At 45.7% G+C, this 14639-nt stretch overlaps 1 protein-coding gene across 2 annotated transcripts in view; it reads left to right on the top strand.

Moving 5' to 3' along the window:
* LOC309400390 (histone-lysine N-methyltransferase SETD1A-like) overlaps positions 1-14639 on the top strand; it is a 45270-nt gene that overhangs the window by 18171 nt on the left and 12460 nt on the right. For both annotated transcript variants that reach the window (XM_081968850.1, XM_081968851.1), the window contains exons 9-15: positions 549-1448; positions 2459-2635; positions 2789-2876; positions 3309-3439; positions 4164-4236; positions 6316-6585; positions 12366-13808. In XM_081968850.1, coding sequence (XP_081824976.1) covers positions 549-1448; positions 2459-2635; positions 2789-2876; positions 3309-3439; positions 4164-4236; positions 6316-6585; positions 12366-13808 — 3082 coding nt within the window. The remainder of the gene's footprint in view (positions 1-548; positions 1449-2458; positions 2636-2788; positions 2877-3308; positions 3440-4163; positions 4237-6315; positions 6586-12365; positions 13809-14639) is intronic.

Raw genomic sequence — 14639 nt, 5'->3', positions numbered from 1 at the left:
AGTATGTTTAGTGTCCAAAGAATATTAGAACAATAAAATGGAGCAGCCAGAGAATAGTTTTATTCTGCAATTTGAACATAAGCCTGCTAGATCATAATATGCATAGGTGTACTTTTTCCCTGGCTGTATGCACTGAAAACTTTGCAGTTTTAAGTATAGAATGTGAATTATTTTAATAGTGTGTCAGCTTAATTTGCACGCCTATCAGGTAGTAATTTTGTTGATCTTGCAAATAAATCAATTCTTGGGAACTTTAAAATGGGTTGCTTAATCAAGCAATGTTTAGAATGAGAAATCAGACTAGTAATCTTTCTGTAATCAAGCATTTTAAAGTTTGGCAGACGCCCTGTTTTTCTTGATTTTTAAGCTGAGAATATCAGTAGCTTTATTAGACTGGCAGGTGAGGAGAATGCAGGAATGGGGAACTCATATTTTGCAAGCTGCAAGTGAGAGTTGATTGAACTGCCTTCAGGCAAATAGATTATCTGCCTAATTCATTCACTCTACCACTTTCTTTGCTGTTCTCTTTCCTTCCTATTCTTAATCAGGCATGTCAGCAGTCTTCAGGTGAAGACATGGAAATTTCCGAAGATGAAGCCGAAGTTGAGCCTACAACTCCTGTGGCAGGGATGTCTGACCCACATTTTTCTGTGATGCCATCAGTTCTGGGCCACATGCAATTGGGTGTGTCCTCCTTTGCTTCCCACCATCATCCAGAACCACCACCCTCTTATCCAATCCAGCCTCTCATGTCTGTCTCCCTCCCTCACCTGGTGGGTAAAACCCATTCACTCTCTAATTTTGGCCAAGTTGGTCCCCGGCACGGTCATTGCCTGTCTGATTTCAGAGGAGAAGCAAATGTGGGTGGAGGCCGTGGTGCACCCCACATCTATGACTTTGTCAACTCCATGGAGCTCATGAACCGGCTTGGCAACCAGTGGGGTGGGATGCCCATGTCCTTCCAGATGCAAACCCAGATGCTGAGCCGCCTTCAGCAGCTACGTCAAAGCAAAGGCCAGTATGAGGACCCTTTCTCCTATCACCGGGACGCGGCTTCTTTCTGTGGTCATTCTCTGTACGGTGCTGGGTACTTACTGGAGCAGGGCAGTCACCACTACCAGCAAGACCACCTTTTCATGCAGCAGCCATCAGCAGTTGGGACCTCAGAACAGCAGCAACAACAACAACATTCCTCGGAGCAGCCGCCTTTACCCCCTCCACAGAGGCTGCTTGATTTCCGGACAGCTCCATGGGGATATCAGGAAGAGGTGGCTCCGCTCCCACCGCTTCCTGAAGATCCACACACCTCTGTAGTGGACAGTGTCCTTGCAACCCTCATGCAGGAGATGAAGAGCATCATGCAGCGAGACCTCAATCGCAAGATGGTTGAGAATGTGGCTTTCAGCACCTTTGACAAGTGGTGGGAGTGCAAAGAGGAAAAGGCCAAGGTGATTTTGCGGCAGGGGAATGAAAGGCATGGGTTGCCACCCATCTGAGGCAAATTGGAAGGAAATGGGAGATAGGTTATCTGTTTGTGTGCAGGTAGTTCTCGACTTACAACAGTTAATTTAGTGATGGTTCAAAGTTACAACAGCACTGAAAAAAGTGACATGACCATTTTTCACACTAATGACCGTTGCAGCATCCCCATGGTCATGTGATTTACATTTGGATGCTTGACAAGCTACTGACATTTATGATGGTTGCATGGTCCCGGAGTTTGGGTTTTTTAATTGTGGATTACTACATCAGGAAGGAGATCAAAGAGCAGTGATGACCTTGAGATGGGGGAGGCTCTCTCCTTGAGCCATAATGTGGTTTATTTGGAAATAGCTTTCTAATGAATATAGCAGTTGTGCTTTATTATATGAAATTAGCCCATATGTCACAATAGGCGGTGAGGATAGTAAGCAGTAGGGTAGTTTGAAATAAAGCAGTGGTGGGTTCTGGATCCCATTCCAACCGGTACCCACATGAATGCGCGCAGCACACGCGCAGCGTGCACATGCGTTGTACATGCCAGCGATGCCTCTGCAAGCCTCTGTGACGCTCCAGCTGCTCGGCGGAGCAGCGCACAAGCGCTGTAAGCACCATGCACGGAAGCGCCGAAGGCTTTAAAGGACAGGTAAGGACCTTGGGCGGTCGGGTGGGCCCTCCGGAGCACCGTACCGGAACGGTACCCGGTGCTCCGGGCAGGCTCCGGTACGCCCGTACTGGGGTGTACCGCCTGCAACCCACCACTAAAGTAAAGGTAGGCAACCTTTATAAGAAGTGAGTTCGTTCATAAACTTTGAGATTAATAAAATAGTTCTCAGACTGTAGTTCTGTAGGCCAGCTTACTACTTTTGAAGACTCTTCTGTTGTATACCTTCCTTTCTTCCCCACATTCAGAATGGTGCTTTCTTCCACTCTGCCCCTAATCATTTCCTAATCAATGCTGCAATCTTATTGTCTTTAGCCTTTCCAGAACACTGTTAAACAGCTAGCCAAGGAAGAGGAGAAGGACAAAAACAAACTGAAAGATCCCGCCCTTCTGTCTCTAGTGGACTGGGCCAAGAGTGGTGGAACCGGTGGCCTGGAGGGCTTTGGCTTTGGGACTGGCTTTCAAGGAGTCCTCAGGCTCCCGTCCTTCAAGGTAAAGGCCAGGGTGTCCTCTGGGGCTGGAGGCCTGTTCAGGAAGCTGTACAGAGTGGAACTCATATTTCTTAAGGGACAAATGATTTGGTTTGACTGTCATCTGAAACATGGTGCTCTACTCAGGAAACCCCCTGTTTCCTTTTTGCCACAGGTGAAAAGGAAAGAACCCTCTGAAATCTCTGAGTGCAGCGAAGTGAAACAGCCCCACCCTTCTACTCCTGCCGAAGTGGATGAGGAAGGTACGTTGCCTCACCTGCAGGTTGTTGTTTATACTCTAACCTTTTATAATCGGTGAGAGGATGACATGTTCTATTTTCTTACAAAGCATTGGTATCCTTTGCTTTAGCCAGGAAAGTTCCCATGATCTGAATAAAAACCAGGCTGTCCCTTCTCTCTGGTTTATAGTCTGAATAGGTGCGATGCAGAAATGGATAAAAAAAGAAAAATGAAACCAAGATAGGTTTGGCCAGCTGTGATGGAAATGGACTGCACAGGGAGGTTTAGAGGATACCATCCCCTTGAGAATGCTAATGTTACTTTTCCTCACTGGGCCATTGGTCTCATTGTCTTGGGAGAGGCTGAGCCTACGTGGCTGCAGCAGGAAAGGGAGATGAAGTTCCTTGGTGTCTCTTGCTTCTTTCTTCATGTTCTTTCTCTATTCCACTTTGCAGATAAAAAATCCTTGCAAATACACAAGACCTCCAAGAGGGACGATGAAAGGATCAAAGGGCCAGGAAAGCGGCGAAAACCTTTTTGTCTGGACAGCGAAGGAGAGGAGGCATCTGAGGACTCCTCAGAGAAGGTGAGAGGAAAGTAACATTGTTTGAGCTGTTCCTGCCAGCATTATGCTCATGTATTCTGGATATTTGTGGGTCTTCCATGTTACAGTTGGTTCCCACCACAAATTAACTTGGAAACAGTTTGAATGTGTATGTGTTACAGAAGGCTTATTGACCTCTAGATCCCAAGTTACCCTTATATCAGTGGTGGGTTCCGGATCCCGTTGCAACTGGTACGGTTGCAACAGGGCCCAGCATCCTCCACATGAATGCACGCGGCGCGTGTGTCGTACCTTCCAGCGACACCTCCGCAAGCCTCTGCGACGCTCCAGCTGCTCGGCGGAGCGTCGCGCAAGCGCTGTATGTGCCGTGCGCAGAAGTGCTGAAAGCTTTAAAGGACAGGTAAGGAGCTCGTGTGGGCGGGCGGGCCCTCTGAAGCACCGGAACAGTACCCGGTGCTCCGGGCAGGCTCTGGTACGTCCATACCGGGACGTACTGCCTGCAACCCACCACTGCCTTGTATGCTTGGTCAGATGGCATGCTGATTCCCAGGAGAACCTTAACTCCTCCCAAAGGAGATGGTTTCCCTGCAGAATTCAGAATAATTTTGCAAGCCTTAAATGTCGTTGGGATAAATCTACTGCTCTGTGATTGGGAATTCTACCCAGACTTTGCTATGGATGCATTTTGGGGGATGAGTGGGTAATGGGCTTGTCCTTGAGGAGCTTTATGTCACTGTCTTCCTAGGAGGAAGAGGAAGAGCAGCATGAAGATGAACAAGGTGCCAGAGGACGTAGCAGAAAGAGGGAACAGTCTGAAGGTATTTTTCAGTTAATTAATTGATGAGACCTCATTAGCTGACATACATGGTGACATGCCATTATCTACATCTTCATGCTAATTGTAATAACTGTTGATACCTGTGGAGGTTAAAGTTGGGTTTAAGTAAATTGAAACTGTTTATCTTGTTTTGTTTTGGATTGGGGTTTTGTTTGTTTGTTTATTGTATGCTGTCTGGAGAGCTGCAGTGGTTAGCCAATTAATTCTTTAAACAAGTCATTTCAAATTCTTAGAAATGTGTTTAATACAGCTTTTAATGAATTCATTTTTTCCAAATGTGCACTCATCACCTCCACCGCTTCAAGATTATCTCCCACATTCATATCATTTTCTGAGTATTTCTCTGTCATAGGTCAGCCAAACATCAGCATTTGGCAGTGTTACTAATATAAATATATCCATGTGCTACTCACTGATTAAACTGATTAGAACCCCAAACTAAACTCCGTGTAAAGTATTCAGTTTGGCCTTATCTATTTTCCTATAAGTATATAAAAGAAAATACCATATTTTTCAGAGTATAAGACTCACCTTTTTCCTAAAAGAGGCTGAAAATTTGGGTGCCTCCAAATGCTTAATGAGGTGGTAACGAGTGAAGCGATCTTCTGTGCTTTGCCTGCTTTTCTCATTGCTGCTCCCTCTGAGGTTAGTGCCTCATTAGGGCTGAAAAAAGCTTTGAATATTTTTACTGCAGCATACTCACCCCTTTGGATACCGGTACATCTAAGTGAGGCTTGGAAGAGTAGAGATGAAACAAAACGGAGTCTGTGCTTCAAAAACAATTTCTCAAGGAATGGAAAATCTATTTCTCTCCAATGCAACATATTATTTTGCAAATTGTGGCTATCTTCTTTGAATTTTCTCATTTAAGTATGCCCTTCAGCTTTTCTGTGGTGCAGATATTTTGCTGGTATTACTGCTCCCAAGTTTCCAGAATAGAAATAGCATCAATCATGCTGGTTGATGATCTCAGATAGAGTTTAGATAGGAAAGTGTACTCCTTTTTGGTCCAAATAGACTTCTCACTTGCCCTTAATAATGATTGTTTGTAATGATTGTAAGTGATTGTTAATCAGCGTGGCCTCACTTGGAATTCGTAGTCCAGGGGATAAAAGGCGTGCACACTCAAAGCCAGCAAACTTATGTGCTGAAGCTGACCAGACTAAGGACGCTAGCCAGATTGTGAGATAAAAACACAGTTATTAAATCCTCACAACACAGAGACAAGTCTGGTTCACAATTCAAAAAGGTTTATTTACAGAAAAATAAAAAGCGTTTGCAAAGGTGACCTCCAAGTCTCTTCTCAAGTGGATCGAGTACAAGGAGAGCAAAGAATAGCATTCAAACAACACATTTTATACATTTTAGTCCTCAGAAACTCTTCCTCCTGCTCATTCATTTAAGTCATTTCTTTCATCATTCCATATTCTAAAGGGTCAACTTGACAATTGCTTGAGAGGCCCCTATCTCTTATTTGTTTTTGTTTTCTGGTGCCTTTCGTCTGAGCAGATGGCTTCCTATCTAACTTGTACGTAGGCGCCTGTAAATGGCTTGGAATAACGAAGGTTATCTTGTCCTCTTTACTGAACACATGTTGTGGTTAGCAAAAACACAGTAACTTATTACACATTTTAGGCAAGAATATAATGGCTTATACATTTAACATTGTAAAAGAATACAAAGTAACCTTTTAACATTTTATAAAAGAGTAGCTTAATATCATTTCCTTCAAGATGAATACCTGGTAGGCAGAATTTTCCCCCCCTATTTTCCTCCCCCAAAACTAAGGTGCATCTTATACTCCGGTGCATCTTATACTCCAAAAAATACGGTACTTTGCAGGTATTTTTCAGTTCAAAAGGAAGGACAAAGAATTAGGTAAGTGTCTAAAATGCGGCCTTCCTGTTTCTTCAGTTTTCTCACATTGAAATGTATTCTCATTTGAAACAACGACAGTAATAATAATGGAATCCTGAGAAAGCTAAATTCTGGACCCGTCATCATGCAACATGTGGAAAAACCTTGGAATTATTTTATTCATTCTTTATCCTTGGCACAGATCACGATAGCGATGGTTCATCCAAGTATTCACCTTATGAGGAGTCTGAAGAGGACAGTGACAGCACTTCTGATTCCGAAAGCAGCTGCTCTTCCTCATCTTCCTTGTCATCGTCATCATCTGATGATGAGGTTGAGAGCATGGATGAAATAGATGATTCTGCCCCAAATATCCATCAATCTGAGTCATTGGGATGCACGGAAGAGAGAATATGGCGAGGAACAGACATTGAGATGGGCAAGAAGAAGTCAGAAGCAGCTCTGCTTCAAGGTGAGTTGCTAAGCTCTGGATTTCCGTAGGAAAAGCCTATTGGTCCTTCCAGAATGAAGGTTGAGAAATGGGGAGGACAGCAGCTGCGTCTTATCATAATTCCTGTGCTTTGAAGCTAGGAGTAATTTGCCCTGTTTGCAGCCACTAATTCAAAAACAACCTCAGGGATTTGTACATATGTATGCTGTCCCTAGATGACTTAATTCTGTATTATGGTTTTTGGTGCCACTTTTCTGCCGATAATGCTCAGTTCTATCTTTCTGTACCAGACATTTCCAAATGTTTTTCTGATACTGCCTCAGAACTAATATGTCCAAGGTTAACCCATTTTAACTTTGTTCCCCTGGCCTCTTTGTATGAGTTTTCAGTGTCCATTGACAATGACACAATGTTCTCTTTGATGTCTGTCTTTCCATCTTCAGTTTGTCACCAAATCATGTGGTCTCTTCTTTTTTTTTTACACTCCTACAGAAGTTCTCCTGTCTCTCTTCCACATCACGACCACTATTGTTGTACCTGGAGTCCTCACAGCCTAAGGTTCTTTCTACAAGCCTTCATAGAAGCTGGCCACATGGAATGATAGATTACAAATCAGCCTAATTACCGTGTTTCCCCAAAAATAAGACTGGGTCTTATTTTCTTTTGACACCCGAAAAAAACAGGGCTTTTTTTCGGGGAGGTCTTATTTTTTGGGGGTGCAGGAGGCGGTGAGCGTGATCACCTCCTGGCTCCTTGGCACTTTAACCTGTGGATCATCTGATCTGGTGACGGCTGGAGGTTCTGTCTCTCCAGGAGCCTGGAGATGTTTCTGGCACACTCTTGCCAGCCCTAGCCCTGTCGACCTGGGACTAGGGGGAGGGGGACCGGCGCCGGAGCTCTGAGCAGTGGCTGGTGCAAGCTCTGTCTGCGCAGCCATGAAGTGGGATCGGCATGGCTGGTTCTTGCCTGCAGCATTGCTGGCCAGGATCGGATCAGAGCCGCTGCTGCCCGAGATCAGCAGGCCAGATTCAGTGAGCCAGACGCACTGCCGCCGTCCAGGAGGAAAAGAGGCAGAGGAGGCGCAAGAGAGCCCATTTTTCACGTTCTCACCGAATCTGGCCTGCTGATCTCGGCTGGCGAGGGGGAGAGAGAGAGAGAGAGAGGAGTGAGTGAGTGAGTGAGTGTGTGCCTGTCAGTTGGCTTCCAGCGCCAGAGAGGGCCAGGCTGCTGTTGCCTTTCATTGAGGCACGTGGAGCGAGACAGGGCTCCTCTTGCCATCTGTTCTCCCCCCCTTGCCGGGCATGGCAGGGCTTCCTACCCCTCACTTAGCCACCCACCCCTTTTATTGAGGGGGGGGGGTAGCAGGTGGGGCAGGGGAGAAAGGGTATTCCCAACTCCCGGACCGACTGGCTTCTTCCTGGTAGCTCTTTCTCTGCCTTTCAGCATTGGCTGTCAAAAACTAGGATTTTCTGGGCAGAAAAGCTTGCCCGACCCACCACCACCCAGGTGTCCTCGTTTCCTCCAAGCCTTTCTTTGCCTACCGGTACTTGATTTCCAGTGGTGGGTTCTGGATCCCGTTGCAACCGGTACAGTGCAACGGGGCCTGGTGTCCACCACATTAATGTGAGCTGCGTGCGCATGCGTACTTACCGTCTGTGACGCTCTGCGACGCCTCCATGACGCTTCAGCTGCTCGGTGGAGCATCATGCAGGCGCAGTACACTCCATGTGTGTGCGCGGAAGCCCCAAAGAGCTCATATACAGGTAAGGACCGGCGGGCCCTCTGGAGTACTGTACTGGAATGGTACCCAGTGCTCCCGGCAGGCACTGGTACAACCGTACCAGGGCGTATCGGTCGTAACCCACCACTGTTGATTTCCAGCTCTGTCACAAGGAAACAACTTTGTGGGACTACCGTAAAAAAAAGCTTCTAGCAAGAAGTTGGAATTAATTGATTGAACTTTTTTTATGGCAGCTCTGGCAAGAGTCCCCCAGTCCCAGGTCGACAGGCCTAGGGCTGGCAACACTGCTAGAAACATCTCCATCTCCAGGCACCTGGAGAGACAGAACTTCCAGCCCTCGCTGGATCAGCTGATCCATGTGCCGCAGTTAAGGGGCCGAGCAGACATGAGGTGACCGGGGAAGGGAAGGGCTGCCTCCTGTGCTGGCCATGCCCACCCCCTCACTAGGGCTTATTTTGGGGGTAGGGCTTATATTAGGCTTAATCCCCAAAAATTGTGCTAAGCCTTATTTTGAAACATGGTAATAATAAATTATCATGAGTAGGAATAGGGAGAAGGGTTCATTTTACTTGAACATGATGATATTAAGAGAAATGCAAAACATTCCAAATGAAATGTGGAATGTTTCATACAGGTAGTCCTCAACTTACAGCAGTCTGTTCAGTGAGCAAACTTACGATGGCACTGGAAAAAGTGGCTTAAGACCGTTTTTCACACTTACAACCATTATAGCATCCCCATGGTTATATGATCAAAATTTGGATGCTTGGCAACTGACTCATATTTATGATAGTTGCAGTGTCTCAATGTCATGTGATCACCTTTTGGGGCCTTCTGACAAGCAAACTCAATGGGGAAGCCAGATTCACTTAACACCCATGTCATTAATGTAAGAACTGCAGTGATTCACTTAACAACTGTGACAGGAAGGTCATAAAATGGGTCAAAACTCATTTAACAAATGTCTTTCTTAGCAACGTAAATTTTGGGCTCAGATGTGTTCATAGGTTGAGGACTATCTATTTGAAACACCATATGGCCGTGATGGCGAGCCTATGGCACGTGGAGGCATATCTGCTGGCACGCAAGCTGTCAGCTCCAGTGCCGGCCAGCTGATTTTCGACCTTCCTGAGGGCCAGGTGAGGCTGTTTTCACCCTCCCCAGACTTCAGAAAAGCCTCCGGAGCCTGGGGCCTACCGGAAGTTTGGAAAAGATCCGTTTCTGGCTTCTGGGGGAGGCCGTTTTCGTCCTCCCCAAGCTTCAGACTCTGGAGGCTTTCCTGGAGCCTGGGGAGGAGAAAACGGCCTCCTCTGGCCCCCCAGAGGAAATACCAAGCTCAGCTTAGAGGCAAGCAGTGCGGCGCGCATGGGAGCGGGAGGGGAGGTTGTGCGTGCATGCACATGTGGGAGCGCTCTTTGCATTATGGGTGCTGGCATGTACTCGCATTTTTGGCACCCAATAACAAAAAGGTTAGCCATCACTACCATATGGTCATGCTCGGAATGGCTAATTTTTGTGTGCAAAGTAGCTCCTTTGACTGTGAATCAAATTACTTTAACCATGAGGGTGAAGGTTTATTCTCTGAGCTTGTGGGTTGGTTTCCAAACATTTCGTTACCAGGCTAGGTAATATCTTCAGCAGAGTTTAGGGGATGTCAGTGTCCCCTATTTCCTTATTTTAACCATGTTAGAAGTGTTTGACCTCAAAACAGTTCTGAATTGCTGGAATGTTTTAAACACCCATCATGGTATTGATATGATTTTGCATTAAAGCCTTCCCCAAGAGAAGCTATGATTGCTTTGATTGTCAAAAGGGATTATAGTAGGTCATTGCAATCTAAAAATCATATTTAAGAGGGGGAACATCTTGGTCATTTGGATTATCTTGGATAATTTGGAACTGGTCATTGTGCCTCAAGTGAGAACTCTGGGTTTCTTTGTTCCAAGGATCCATTTGTTTGTTTCTTGACTGCCTGTGGTATTCTGCAACACTAATGGAATGTGGGAATGACCTTGGGGAAAGGGGGGAAGAGATGCTGCCTAGGAAACAATCAGACAAGAGAGGGAGGAGCCCCCAGTGGCTTAATGGTCAGAGAAGAAACTTAGAAAAGACCCGCTCTAATAAACCAAGCAGTTAAAAGTGGCATCAGGAAGTTTTCTATGTTCAGACTTGCAAAATTCTCTTAATGTAGCCTTTCAATAAGGTAGATTTAGGTCATCTAATTGTGTTGTCTGTCTAGTTTACCCGGGAGGGCTGACAGACACCAATTCAAAAGTATCAAGACTCTTCCTGTCCTTCTTTAAATCTTCATTTAAATAAATAGACCAAATCAAGAATCCATAGATAAAGACTTTTTTTTTGGTCCCTTCATTGCTGAAAATAAAGCTTTTTATATCTTTATACAGGTGAAACTCAAAAAATTAGAATATCGTGCAAAAGTTCATTTATTTCAGTAATGCAACTTAAAAGGTGAAACTAATATATGAGATAAGACTCATTACATGCAAAGCAAGATAGTTCAAGCCGTGATTTATCATAATTGTGATGATTATGGCTTACAGCTCATGAAAACCCCAAATCCACAATCTCAGAAAATAGAATATTACATGCAATCAATAAAACAAGGATTGTACATAGAACAATATCGGACCTCTGAAAAATATAAGCATGCATATGTACTTGGTTTGGGCCCCTTTTGCAGCAATTACTGCCTCAATGTGGCGTGGCATGGAAGCTATCAGCCTGTGGCACTGCTGAGGGGTTATGGAAGACCAGGATGCTTCAATAGCGGCCTTCAGCTCTTCTGCATTGTTCGGTCTCACATCTCTCATCTTTCTCTTGGCAATGCCCCATAGATTCTCTATGGGGTTCAGGTCAGGCGAGTTTGCTGGCCAATCAAGCACAGTAATCCCACGGTCATTGAACCAGGTTTTGGTGCTTTGGGCAGTGTGGGCAGGTGCCAAGTCCTGCTGGAAAATGAAGTCAGCATCCCCATAAAGCTTGTCCGGAAGGAAGCATGAAGTGCTCCAAAATCTCCTGGTAGACGGCTGCGTTGACCCTGGACTTAACGAAGCACAGTGGACCAACACCAGCAGATGACATGGCTCCCCAAATCAACACAGACTGTGGGAACTTCACACTGGATTTCAAGCATCTTGCAGTGTGTGCCTCTCCATTCTTCCTCCATACTCTGGGTCCTTGGTTTCCAAATGAGATGCAAAAGTTGCTCTCATCAGGAAAGAGGACTCTGGACCACTGAGCAACAGACCAGGTCTGTTTTTCTTTAGCCCAGGTAAGATGCTTCTGACGTTGTTTGTTGTTTAGGAGCAGCTTGACAAGAGGAATACGACATTTGAAGCCCATGTCCAGGATCCATCTGTGTGTGGTGGCTCTTGATGCACTGACTCCAGCCTCAGTCCACTCCTTGTGAAAGTCCCCAACACTTTTGAATGGCCTTTTCCTGACAATCCTCTCCAGGCTGCGGTCATCCCTGCTGCTTGTGCACCTTTTTCTTCCACACTTTTCCCTTCCACATAACTTTCTATTAATGTGCTTTGATACAGGACTTTGGGAACATCCAACTTCTTTTGCAATTCCCTTTTGAGGCTTTCCCTCCTTATGGAGGGTGTCAATGATGGTTTTCTGCACAACTGTCAGGTCAGCAGTCTTTCCCAGGATTGTGATTCCTACTGAACCAGACTTGAGAGACCATTTAAAGGCTCAGGAACCCTTTGCAGGTGTTAAGGCTTAATTAGCTGCTTAGAGTGGGACACTGAGCCTAGAATATTGTACCTTTTCACAATATTCTAATTCTCTGAGATTGTGGATTTGGAGTTTTCATGAGCTGTAAACCATAATCATCACAATTATGATAAATCATGGCTTGAACTATCTTGCTTTGCATGTAGTGAGTCTATCTCATATATTAGTTTCACCTTTTAAGTTGCATTACTGAAATAAATGAACTTTTGCACGATATTCTGATTTTTCGAGTTTCACCTGTACCTAGCCCTGAAAGAACTCCTTAAGTAGCTAACATAAAATTTATTCCCTTATATAGGCCATGTTGTTGAGGAGAAGCCTGCTACTCAGAATGATACTTTGCTAATCCCAGCAATAGAGGAGAAAGGTGTCTGGGCAGCCCCAGAAGAACGAAAACGTCAAGAACGACCTTCCTCGCCCATTCCACTTCTGCCACCGCCCAAGAAACGCCGGAAAACAGTGTCCTTCTCAGCTCCTGGTGAGGATGAAGGGACCTTAGACAAGCAACTGGAATCGGCACCTTTGGGTCTCCTAGCCCCACCACCACCACCTCCTGTCCCCACAGAGGAAGCACAATCTCCATTAGTTCCTGTGGAACCCATGCTACCACCCCAAGTGTCTTTAACCTCAGATGCCCCAGTTCCAGTTACCTGCCCCTTGCCTTCCACAGCCTCCCCGGTAAAGCTAGTGGCTCCTCCCAGCCGCAGGCGGGAGCCACCAAAAGCCAGTCAAAGGACAGTCAGGAACCTGCCAGCAGACCATGCTTCTCTTGTGAAATGTTGGTCAGAGGATATGCCAACTGGTCGGTCCCGAAACCGTTCTCGCTCTCAAAGCTCAGAACATTTGAGGGTACCACAACCCCCGGAGGAAGATAGACTGCACATGCGTGAACAGATGGGGGCTTCCTCATTACTGGAGCTGGCCAATCAGCCTGACCTGGCTGTATTGGCAGATGTGGCTCTCAAGATGCCCGCCATTGCAGGTAGAGAAGATTTGGAGGAGACTTCGGGTGTATCTCAGGAGCCAAAGCGTCTGCTTCTGCTGCCCGTGTTATCCCTTGAAGTCAGCAGCATCTTCATGGAGCATAACTATACCATGGCAGTGCGTGCAGCACCAGTAACTGTGTCCCGGAAACACGATGAGGCAACGCTGCTTGGTTCTGCTGACCTGTTGCAGATGGACATATATAATGAGCACATTGGTGAGGTTCTGGAGGCTCCTGAGGAGATCGTGGCAGATGCCAGTGAAGTCAGAACTGAATCTGAAGTGGGCAATCTTGTTGCACTGGCACCTCCACCTCCCCAACCTCTCGAAAAACCTAAGGCACCTGCTGTCCCAGACCAGCATCAGTCACAGACGAAGAAACCTCCACATGGCCTAAAGGAGGAGGCCGTAAAAGATCCAGAAGCATTACCTTTTGGCCCAGAGAGTCTGTTCCCTTCTGAGAGTGAGGAGGAGGAGGAAGAGGATGACGAGAGCCTTGACAGCAGTGACGAAGGGGAGATTCGTAGGAGATCTCTGCGTTCTCATTCACATAAGCACACCCCTACCCAGCCCCCACTTCCACCCCCAGTCTTTGAGACTCGCAGTGAATTTGAACAGATGACAATCTTGTATGACATCTGGAATTCAGGGCTAGATTTGGAAGACATGAAATACTTGAGGCTGATGTACGAGCGCTTGCTGCATGAGGACAATAGCACAGACTGGCTGAATGACACCCATTGGGTCCAGCACACCAATATCCTTCCTAAAATATGTGTTAGATTTGTGGGTAGGCTGTGACTCTCCTGAACTTGTATTGAAAGGATGAAAGGATAGCAAATCTGTGGCTTTTCAGATGCCTCTGTGCTACAGTTTTCAGTGTTCTTCAGCACAGGCCAGGCTGGGAGTTGCAGTTCAGCATCTGGACAGCTTCCCCATCCCACTTTAGCACTCTTTTATCATACCATCAGCAGAGATTTCTGGGTATTATATTTTGTTGAGTTCTTCTGGGATTCCTCTGTTGCACATTCTAGTCCTCTTCCCTCCTTTCCGTCAAAGATCTGCAATTCTCTAGGTAGAAGGAATGGCTGTTAACCAAGATGGAATCTGTAGTGTCAATACATCTAGGGCTTTCCATCCTCCCTACCATATTACCTATTTTATGTAAAGGAAGTAGGAAAAGTGTTAATTTCAGAATCCCATTATTAGACTTCATTGGGCAAAGTTCATGGAATTCTATCAAATGTGAAGTATACAGCATAAAGAATTTTATTTTCCAAAACAATAGAACCTTTGGTGTACAAGACTATATTTTAAGTGCAATTATACTATCCTCCAGAGCTGCTATTGAGTCTCCTCTCAAAGGTGTGCTTTCAAAAGGCAACTAAACTGTTTTTTCTTTGAGAAGGAAGAAGACGTTTAGTTTCATATCCCAGAAGCTTCATTGGTTTTGGCAGGATGGTGGGGACGATAGAAGGAATTCCTCCTTCTATCACCCCCACCATCCTGCCAAAACCAAAGAAGCTTCTGTGATGAGAAGTGAAACTTCTTCCTCAAAGGAAAAAAAAACCAGTCCAGTTGCCTTTGA

Source organism: Natrix helvetica, assembly GCF_964273705.1.
Source record: "Natrix helvetica genome assembly, chromosome: W".
NCBI lineage: Eukaryota > Metazoa > Chordata > Lepidosauria > Squamata > Natricidae > Natrix > Natrix helvetica.
Note: the sequence above shows the minus strand (reverse complement) of the source record. Positions and strands in the feature narration are given on the sequence as shown.